This window comes from Gossypium hirsutum, chromosome A05, assembly GCF_007990345.1.
Source record: "Gossypium hirsutum isolate 1008001.06 chromosome A05, Gossypium_hirsutum_v2.1, whole genome shotgun sequence".
Taxonomy (NCBI): Eukaryota; Viridiplantae; Streptophyta; class Magnoliopsida; order Malvales; family Malvaceae; genus Gossypium; species Gossypium hirsutum.
The window spans coordinates 25,607,231-25,618,100 of record NC_053428.1 but is presented as its reverse complement, the minus strand read 5'-3'; the positions used below and the strand labels follow the sequence as shown (position 1 = coordinate 25,618,100).

The window sequence follows — 10,870 nt, the reverse complement described above, 5'->3', positions numbered from 1 at the left end:
TGTGACATTAAATTATTAAAAAAATACACATGCCGTAGCGTCACTATTTCACACACTCATTTCTCGTCTTTTCTATATGTTTTTTAGACTTATTTCCATCTTTATTTTCCACCAATTTAAAAGGCATTTGTAAACTACTATAATAGTTGAAATTCAAGAATTGAATAAGATTGTCTTTGTGCATTTCTTTGCAAGGATTGAAGATTTTCTTTTTCGTTATATATAAAAAATCGTTGCGTATGGAAAAAAATTTGTGGATTCCAATCTTGATTATTAATTGTCTAAGATTTTATTTAGATGAGAATTTCTTTTACCAAAAGTTAAATAGAGATTTTATACACCTTGAATTTCTACTTGCATGTTAAATTAAAAGTTCAGGTTTTATCATTCTTGTTTGTTTTATTTAGATTTATTATTTCATGTTTCGAATTTACTAATTATTCCATATCTTATAGATAATCTGTCATGCTTTGATGACATCCAAAATGAGTTGCAATAAAGAATGCTTATGCCCTGGGAAAAAGTAGATTAATGGGACGGTTGGTTGAAGAACAAAAGATAATGGCTTGAAGTTACCTCTTTTGGCCCAGGCAGGCAACATCGTGTTCTTGAAAGGGTGCATTGCTCCTAGTCATGTGTACTCAATCTCAGGCCTATTGATAGCTTAGGCTACCATTTCAGTCTTTTAATGTTTCTCAGAGTCAGAACCCAAGTAATTAATAACAGATGATTATTGCATGCCGACATTGGTAACAGCTTTTTTATCTGTATGCCAAAGAATTTTATACATACAAAATTACATGTTAAACCTTTCTGCTTCCAGGAATCCAAAGCACGTACTATGAAAACCTTTATTTCAGGAAAATAAGTAGGTTCCAATGTCATCTATTTCCACCAAAAACATAGAAATGCGGATGCCACTTTGATTATATATATTCATCAGATAACTGGAAAAGGTTTTTGCAGATTACCAACTCTTCTGTGGGTGCCACTTTATGCTGCATCCAACACTGTTCCAAAGGGAAATAATCACTTTTAGTTGGAAATCCATCTACTCAAAACTTGAAATGTTTAAAAATAATAATACAAACTACTTAAGGTAGAATGCACCTTGGTTTCTGAACTGATGGCACTGGTTGGCCACTTAGAACACTGTCTATAGCAAGGCTTAAGTCCCTACAAATGATTAAACCAAGCAGATTTGTTTACCACTGCAACAGGAACAAGTCTTCATATTATTAAAGCACATTAAGCTGAAATTCATAAAACCAAACCTTCCGGTAACAGGAACACTATTACTTGGCCGGGAATCATCAAATTGGCCGTGATATACCAGCTCAAATGGCCTCCTACCGTCCTGTTTCAAAGGGATAGCTTAACTAAGTCAATACAGTTATTATTTTAAAGACTCTTCAAAATGATCCCCAAGACTCATCCCACAATCTTCTAAGTGGATGACAATGTGATAAATCACAAATTTGTAACATTGAATCCTTGATATATGGCCTCCAAGGCAGACTACTACTTATCACTGCCGACCTGGTTCAAGGATGGTTGTCATCTACTAAGGTAATTCAAGAGCAAAACCAACAATTTGATGTTAAGTTAAAGCAGATCCTGATCACCTTTTTAAATAGAAAAAACTCTGGTGTACAGACTGCCCCAAAGTCTCTTGCAACATCTTGTGTCTGAGGTTAAAACATATTCAACTTAATCAATAAGAATCATGGAAGGAGAAAATCAATTACAAAGTACACTTATTCTATTCACATGTATGAAATGTCAAAAGATAGAAAAGATATACCGGAAGAAATGTGCCAGATTTCTAAATCTCAAAAATGAAAAGTAAAAATATATTAAGATAATTATACCTCATCATATAGATAAGGGAAAGGATAATTATATAGCTTAGCATCTTCGGCCATGAATTGGGGTCCATCCTGTGAACAAAAGTTCATCTGGAGAAATCATACAAACAGCTTCAAAGCATCTCTATTCTCAAATTAGGGGATCAGTGGAACCTGTGGGTGAGTGGCTACAGAATTCGAAGATATTGCAACAACAGCCAGCCCTTTCTGCAATTGAGTGCAATAAATTTTGGATTGTTGTACATCATTTATCTTTCCAAGTTCCCTTAATAACACGAAATAAAACAAGCTGCAAAACTCAGAAAGTGGAAGGGCACTTAGTTACCTTCATATAGAAATTGGAAAGCTTCGCAATATCCTTCTTCAGGTGCTTAACAAATGGGCAGTGGTTGCATATAAACATAACCTGCAAAAGAACATATTACTACAACTCTTATGATTATATATACTTCAGTAAGGAGAAGAAATGTCACAATAGTCAAGAATCCAAAAAGAAAAAGAAAAGATGATCATAATTTATGCTAATAACTGCTTACATATTCTAATCTGAACAAATTATCTCTTCTAATATGTACTTCTGAACCCCAGGTTAGCTTCAACTGTTATATTGTATCTTTGCCTGCCATTGTTAAAAGGCTCAGTTCTAATTATTCATTTTGTCAAATCTCTTGACAAGAAAACCATCCTCCTCCAAATACTGAGGCATTGCTCTATATAAATAAAGAACAATGAGACCAAAAGTACATATTCCAACCTGACAGTGATCCCCATTTTCAATCATTTCACCTCTTGCTCAGTTCATGAAATTCCAATCAATAAATTAAGAAAACAAGCAGGGATTTCACATCTCTTCCTAATTGAAACACTTGAAAAATGTTAACATTCCTTCAACTATGTACAATAAATCAACTTGAAAATCCCAAAACCTAAAAATACCTTTAATTTACAAATTCCACAAAAGAAACCTACGTTAACTATATTTAATGTAATCCCAGTCAATAGCAAGTAACACCATATAATATATAATTAAAGGATAAAATTCATAACCCTTTTAACCCAGAACAAAGGACCGAAACAGAATAAATATTGCAAGAAAATAAATGGGCCATTACCAACAAAGCAGGGTATGATTCAAAATCTTCCAAAGTCCAAGTCTTCCCAGTCAGAGGCTCTGGCAACTACCCTCCAAAGGAAACAAAATATTTGTAAAAGAAAATACAAGTGTTCGACATGTAAAAAAGTTTTTAATGTATTGGTAATGGAGAAACCTGGAAATTAGGAGCCCTGAAACCAAGAGAAACGCCTTGAGACTCAGTTCTTGCAGCTCGGATAACTAAAAGCTTCTTCCTTGCGGGTTCAGTGCTTCTTACCCGCCATGGAAAAGAACCCAACTTGGAGAAAGACAACGTTGTCACGAATGATGAAGTCCTGATAGCCGGTAAAGTGCATGGAACTGAAAGTAAACGTACGCCTGCTGTGGTTGCTCCACCAGCAGCAACAGCCATTTTAAGCTAAACTGATATAACTGCCACTGAAATTGTATAAATAAGATAAACTTGGTATAACAATTTTTTTTTTAGCTATCTTTTGTCAGGACTGGAAAAAATGGGCTAAGCATGAAATTGTTTCGAGCTGATGAAAGCCCATTCCATATGGGCTTCAAAAGGCTGACAGTCTTTTCCCACGATTGTTGTAAAATAGTTTTTTACTCTAGAAAAAAGATATTTTTATTTTTCAACTATCAAATGGCTGTGTTAGACACACGGATTCCCAAGTTGACTAATTCTTATTCTTTTAAAACTGCAATTGAAATTTATCTATGGTTATAAATGATTGAGAGGAAAAATGGAAGAAAAGAGAATGAAAAAATGAAAAAAAATTGAGTGTGTTTGGTAGAAAAAAAATTACCAAAAAAAAAATAGAAGAGATTATCATTTTTATTTTAATGTATAAAAATAAATTGTTTCAAATTAAAATTATAAGAGAAAAGAAAATAAGACAACAACCTATATTAATTCAAAATTATACATTTAAAAAAATCATTCTCTGTCCTAATTTTTAATTTTACCAAGTAATTAGTGAAGAGAGAAAATTACTTTTTATTTTAATTTTTTCATTTTTCTTGTCAAGCAACCCTATATAAAGAAAGTTACATTTTCTTTATCTTATTTTATCAATCCATCGTTGATCCTGTCAAGTAGGATTTGTATTGAGAAATATGAGTTCAACTAGTTTCAACACTAAAGAAGCAGAGAAATTAATTTCTAGATAAAAACAACATATTAGATAACTGGTTTAATAGGTTTTAGGTCACCAACACAATTTTCTAATTTATTACGTGGTTTAATTAAATGGTTATAGCGTCTTCATTTCTATCTTTTAATCATAATTGTTGATTTAAAATTTTGATAATGACTTCCAATCATGTGAAAAGCTTTTTTGTTCTTTCACGTTTGGATATGTGAATGAATAGATGGAAAAAAATATCAAAAATAATGAAAGGTGAAAAAAGAAAACAGGAATCTCTTTCAGTTTTTGTAGAATAAGACCAACGAGTGATTTTTGGGTTGTCAAAATTTGGAAACAATTTCTAAAAGTAAAATTTGGAGAATACGAGATAAGATGAAGATGATGAATTTTGGGGTGGAAAAAATTTGAAGAAACGAGAATTGCTGGAGAAAATTTTTTGACAATTATTTATTTATATTATTAACATTTAAATAGATTATTAAATACTAATTATTATTTTTATGAAAAATATTACTAATCATAATTATATTTTATAATATGATTAAATATTATATTAATTTCAATATATATTAAAGAAATATTAAGGGTAAATTTGTCATTTTCATATATTATTTACTAATAATTTAATGAACCAAACAATGTAATACTATTACAAATTTCTATTTTATTTTCACTTTATTCTATTTAGTGATTTATTCCATTCCCACATTATTTCGTTGAGTGACCCAAACATGATGTAAGTGTTAGATTGAGTTAGATATTAAATTAGTTGTGAAATTATCGAAAATCTATTTTTTAAGAAGTAACTAATATTATTTTAAAGATATTTTTTTAAATTTTATATTTTTATATAAAATTTAAAAAAATACTAAAATTTTAACTTAATACATCATTTCAACTAAAACTATATTTTATTCTTTTTACAAAGTTATTAATATTTTTATACAAATGTTTTTTATTTATTTTTTTATACTTACATAAAATCTATAATAAAAAAAAATGCACACACGATAATATTTGAACCTTACATGAAAATTTCTAACTTGACTAATTCAATGAAAGCCTTCTTTGAATTTTACATAAAAGATAAAAAAAAATTATAAATATAACTTTTATGCAAATTCTTTTTCACTAACATCATTGGTAATGGTAATTTGGTAGGAAATTGATATGGGGTTTCGAATGTAAGCTAAAAACATTACAACTTATATTCCAAAATAATAATATTCTCAAAGCTCTATTCATTGTTGATGGCTAACGAGAATTATGCACAAATGATAAAATAAATAAATAGATAAAAAGAAGTAAAATAATTAAAAGAGACAGGATTAGGTAGTAGTTAAAATAAAATAATTGCATGCAGGGTTATTTAAAAGAAGGAAAAACAGGGAGTGTATTATGATTTTATTTTTCCTAAAAATATAAATTACTTCCAATGACTTTGTTTTTATTCTTTTTGGTAATACCAAAATCAATAAAAATAAAAAAGATCTGGTTGGAAGAAACAAAGAAGTGTTTGGAATAAATAAATAAATAAATGTTGTCAGCATGTTAGCACCACAGTTCAATGGTTATATGCTTAAAAAGAAGATTAATAATAATAATTAATTTACATCATCAAGTGGATTATTGTTTTTAAGTTTTTATTACAAATAACTATTCATGTCTTGATGTTATCTAAACCATTAGGGTTGCTCTCAAAGAATCTTCTTACATTCACACTTTGAATTTTTATGATATTTATCTTCAAAAGTTGGCAAATTACATCATTTGCTATTTTTAATTAATGCAAGTTTCAAAATTCGAATGAGTTTTGTCTTAGTTTGAGCCATTTTTCGAGTTTGGTTACTTTTTTTTTTTTTTAATTTCTAATCTAAATTTGGATGATTAATTATGTATTATTTGTACTGCAATTTATAGTGGTAATATTTTTTAATTTGAATAACAGTTTGTCCCAAGTAGCATAGAAGAAATAGTCAGAATTTGTCTCCTCAAATAATAGCACCGTATATCATTTTAAATTAGTTTTAATTCTTGCAGATTTTAAAATGGAGTAGCCTATAAGCTTTGATTTGCATGATGTAAGACAAAATTAATATAGAAAGGTTCAACCATATCCACTTTTTGAATTATTACTAACCTGTTGTTAATTTATAGGCACTAAATGCATAATATACAACAGTTTAAGTCTCTGTTGCTACCCAAGTATATCATTATTGTGTTAGTTGCCTACCCAAGAGAATTTTTTTAAGTCAAATAAGTATCTTTATTAAAATCATTTTTTTGCCAAAATTTATCATTCTAATCATTTTAAATAATTTTGAGGGGTTAATTAAATTTTTTTTTAAAAATATTCAAGGGAAAAATTAAAATTTCCCAAATTTTTTATTGGGAGGGGGAGAGAAAGGCCCTCCTAACCCATCAAAATTCAATATTCTTAACCCATTTGTAGAATCTAAAAAATTTCACCAATAATGTATCAAATAATTTTCCTTCAACGTTTTGTTAGTTGATTATTTTAACTCCATAAACATGTGTCAAAATTTACCACATGTTTAATTTTTGAGGTTGAATTTTGCTTTTAGTCCTTATACTTTGCAAAAGTTGTGGATTTAGTTCTTATACTTTAAATTGATTAATTTTAGTCATTGAATTTTTTTAATTGGTCTATTTTAATTCTTGTACTTTTCAATTTTGGAATTTTAGTCCTAAACTAAACGGTAACAATTAAATTTGTTGGTCAAATTCAATTACTAGTCATACAAATGTAAATTCAGATTGTATTCTCTAATCAAATCATTCTAAGTCCTTATACTTTTCTCGAATTTTAAAATTTTTGTCTAGACGAAAATGATAGTCGTTAATTCATTAACTAGATTTTTATTGAGTAATACATGAAAATAACAACCTATTAAGCTAACATGACATTACTCATATGATAATATATTTGCCGCATTAGATTCTGAAAATAGCATAAATCATTGTTTGGTGAGGGTTGAAAATTTTAAATTTAAAAAATATAGAGACTGAAAATAACCAAATTAAAATACATGGATTAAATTCATAGATTTAATAAAACATAAGGATTTATGGTAGAATTTAACTTTTTGTAAATATTAGATATTTTTATTTTTAATGCATCGTAAATCAAGCATATGTCATCTTCTAAACTCTATTTGTAGAATTTAAAAACTCTATTGACAATATAATCAATAATTTTTCATATTTTATTATAATTTAAATCTCTTTCATCAAAAGATGCTGTTGTTTAGTTGTTACATCTTTTAAGTTTAGTATATGAAAATGGGCATAAAATTTTTCCAAAAACACAAAAGTATAAAATATATATTCTCTATTTTTTAAAAGTTTTATATATGATTTGAATTCTCTTATTTTGTCAGTATTTGAATTCTGTTAAATATATTTTTAACTTTTAACTTTTTTATATTTAACGAAATATGATAAACGTACTTAAGGAGCCACTAGATTGCTGAACTCCGTTTATTAACAAAAAATTGAAGTGTTATAAGACTAAGTATTCTTTATAAATCCGAAATTTATTTTAAATATTTTAATATATTTTTATTTTTAAGAGGCTCTCAAATTTTTGTTATTCGAAATTTAGATCCAATTGTCATAGTTATTTTTTTGTTAAATTTATTAATGTAACATTTTGAAATAAAAAATAATGTAATATTTTAAAATAAAAAATACTCACTTGATAATCATGTCACTAAAAAATGATGTTGTAATAAATCTGAATATAAAAAATAATTTGATTTAAATATGTCAAAGGTCCCTATACTCTTTTGAAATTTAAAATTCAATCATTGTACTTTAATTTTGAAGTCTTGAGTCCTATACTTTTTTTTTATTTGAAAATCTTTGTCCCCGTTAGTTTTACCATTAAGTTGGCAGATTTGAAAGTTAAAAAAAAAGATAAATTAATTCTTTTAGCCCTTATTATTTATAGTTTTGTGTTAATTTGGTCTTTACTCTTTAAAAATATAAAAATAATTACAAAAAATATGTTAATATTTTTATTTTCAATAAAAATATTAAAAGTTTGTGAAAATTTTAAAACTCTTTAAAATTTAAAAATAAATAAGTTTAAATAATTTAAAAAGATATGAAACATATAAAAATTTCATATAAAGAATAAAAAAAGAAAATGTTATTTACTTAGACTTGTCCAAGGGTCGGGCTAACTTGGATCATGGCCTGGGTCCAAAAAATCTCTAAGCCTAGGCCCGTTTTTGGCTTAATCCACCCAAAACGCTTAATTTCACTGTTCAAAAATCAATAAAATATTAGAAATATATTTTTATATTAATATTTTATAATTAAATTAAAGTTTAAAAATGTTTTTTATTATTTAAATTGAATTTGGATTAGCCCGACTCGACTCGACGGATAAAAACCTTATTCAAGCTTGACCTTAGTCTAGCTGGATAGGCTGCCCGACCCATGGATAGGTCTCCCAACCCATGGATAGGTCTATTAATTTGCTCCAAGAATGACAATAAGGTCTCTCCAAACTTTGAGTTATCTATTTGGTTCATATTAAATTAAATTAGAAAAAAAATTATTTTCAATTAGATTAATTATATATTAAAATTTTTATATAAATTTAATTATAAAATATATAAAATGTTAGTATAAAATAATTTTTAAATAATGATACATACTATAAATCAATTTGAATTAAATTTAAATATACTATATAATTTTTTATGAAAATTTGAGTACTTAATTTATTGCCTTTGTATTTTTTCAAAATGGGTTTTTTATATAAAATTCTTTTAATATAGTGTATTTTGAACAAAAATATATATTGAATTTAATTTAAACTAGTTCAGAGTTTGTATCAATAATAAAATGATTTTATACTAAATACTTTATAATTAAACTTACATAAAAATATTTTTCGCATATAGTTAATCTGATCTATAAAAAAAATGTGTTCAAATTTAATTTAATATGGACCAAACGAATAGCTCAAAGTTTTAAGAGACATTACCACCATTCAGGGAGTAAATTAATAGACATGTCCATGGGTCAAGCAATCTGCCCGGCCCGACTTGGGCCGAACTTGGACAAAGTTTTTAATGTCCTAAGCCTAGTCAAGCCGGCCCAGTTTGAATTCAATTTAAATAATAAAAATATTTTTAAATTAAAATTTATTATAATATATAATTATATTAATATAAAAACATATTTTTAATAATTTATTAATTTTTGACCAGTAAAATTAGCTTTTTGGTGCGTTGGGGCGAGTCGAAAACAAGATTGGGCTTGAACAATTTTTGGGAATTGGGCCGCAACTTGACTCGGCTCCATTAATGGACAATTCTAAGTAAATAACTTTTTTTTTGAATTTTTGGAAAATTATATATATTTTATATTTTTTAAAATTATGTTTATTTTTAAAAATTTAAAGCCTTTTTTTAAGTTTTCACAATTTTTATATATTTTTTGAAAATACAATTTTTTTTTGTAATTGGTTATATACTTTTAAAGAATAAAGACCAAATTGATACAAAATTGTAAATAATGGGGGATAAAACTAAAAGAGTTATTTTATTATTATTTTTTATAACAGCCAAATCAACCATTCTAACTGCAAAATTGACGAAAAGACCAAGATTTTCAAATCATAAAAAGTAAAGAGACTCAATATCACGAAATTAAAGTATGAGGGCTAAATTTTAAATTATAGAAGAGTACATGAACCTTAGGCATATTTAAACTAAATAATTTGAACAGTGTTAAGAAATAGAGTTAAATTTCAAAATCTGAAAAATAAAAAAACTAATTTCCAATAAACAAAAGTATAACAACTAAATTCGGAAATTACAAAAGGTACAAGTAGTTATAGAATATTTCAACCTTAAAGAAATGTAACTGCTATGGTTTTTTTTTATTTTTTATATTTATAAAGTGGGTTTCTTCCTCCAGGCGTGGAACGACCAACGGGAATTGCAACTGTAAAGCTACAAAAGAATATACATTTTCAAATGTAAATCTGCTTATTTTCTTATTGAAGAGTCAAACCCTACTATTCCAATACTACTATCTAAATATAGATTAGATTACCCATATTCCCACCTTCTTAGACTGCCTTTATATATTTCCCAACCTACTGCCTTTTTTCTATAAAATAATTCTTCTATTTTAATTATATGATTATAAGGTTTTTTTTGTTTTACATTTTAACGTATTCATAATCAATTTCAACTAATGACACTATATACATAAAAAGAATTTTGAGCTAAGCAATTCTTAATTTTTATATAAAATTTTTATAAATATATCTATTATATATATTAATAATGTTATTGATTTAGTGTCACAAATAAATTTAGCACCAATTTAGAATTGATGACAATACCACGATCAATAATTATATTCATTTAGTATTCTTAATCTGATGTATTTTCCTGTTTAAATTTTATTTTACTCACAATTTAATCTATTTTGTTCCATTTTAATATCGTGTGTATTTCATGTGTTATTATTAATTACTTCTAAATCATATGTTCTATTATTTATTATATGTTATTTTTAAATACAATTTTATATTGTAAATACATGATTTTCATATGCATATGCGTGTGATAAAATTTCTAGTAATAATGAACTCAATACATTATTCATGAAACTCAAATAATATTGTCGGAACATCGTGTTGATAATGTGAAGGTATTGTTTTCTTAACATGTTTGGTTTGTTGAAATGGAATAAAGTTGGAA

At 26.7% G+C, this 10,870-nt stretch overlaps 1 protein-coding gene across 1 annotated transcript; it reads right to left on the bottom strand.

Annotated features, from left to right (window-relative positions):
• Positions 1-713: 713 nt before the first annotated feature.
• Positions 714-3,431, bottom strand: LOC121229523 (uncharacterized). The gene is made up of 9 exons (XM_041114118.1): positions 3,137-3,431; positions 2,981-3,046; positions 2,194-2,274; positions 2,022-2,075; positions 1,872-1,940; positions 1,626-1,688; positions 1,275-1,357; positions 1,111-1,176; positions 714-1,010 (listed from the first exon to the last, which is right to left on the bottom strand). Exons 1-9 carry the CDS (start codon positions 3,371-3,373, stop codon positions 968-970), a joined length of 762 nt encoding a protein of 253 aa, XP_040970052.1. The 5' UTR covers positions 3,374-3,431; the 3' UTR covers positions 714-967.
• Between the last annotated feature and the right edge of the window lie 7,439 nt (positions 3,432-10,870).

Excerpts from the sequence above, each read along its gene's own strand:
- LOC121229523 (XM_041114118.1), bottom strand. The coding sequence starts at position 3,373 with ATGGCTGTTGCTGCTGGTGGAGCAACCACAGCAGGCGTACGTTTACTT. Across the intron at positions 2,275-2,980 it reads AATCATACCCTGCTTTGTTG|GTTATGTTTATATGCAACCA; the intron begins GTAATGGCCCAT and ends GTTCTTTTGCAG. Across the intron at positions 1,011-1,110 it reads CCATCAGTTCAGAAACCAAG|TGTTGGATGCAGCATAAAGT; the intron begins GTGCATTCTACC and ends CCTTTGGAACAG.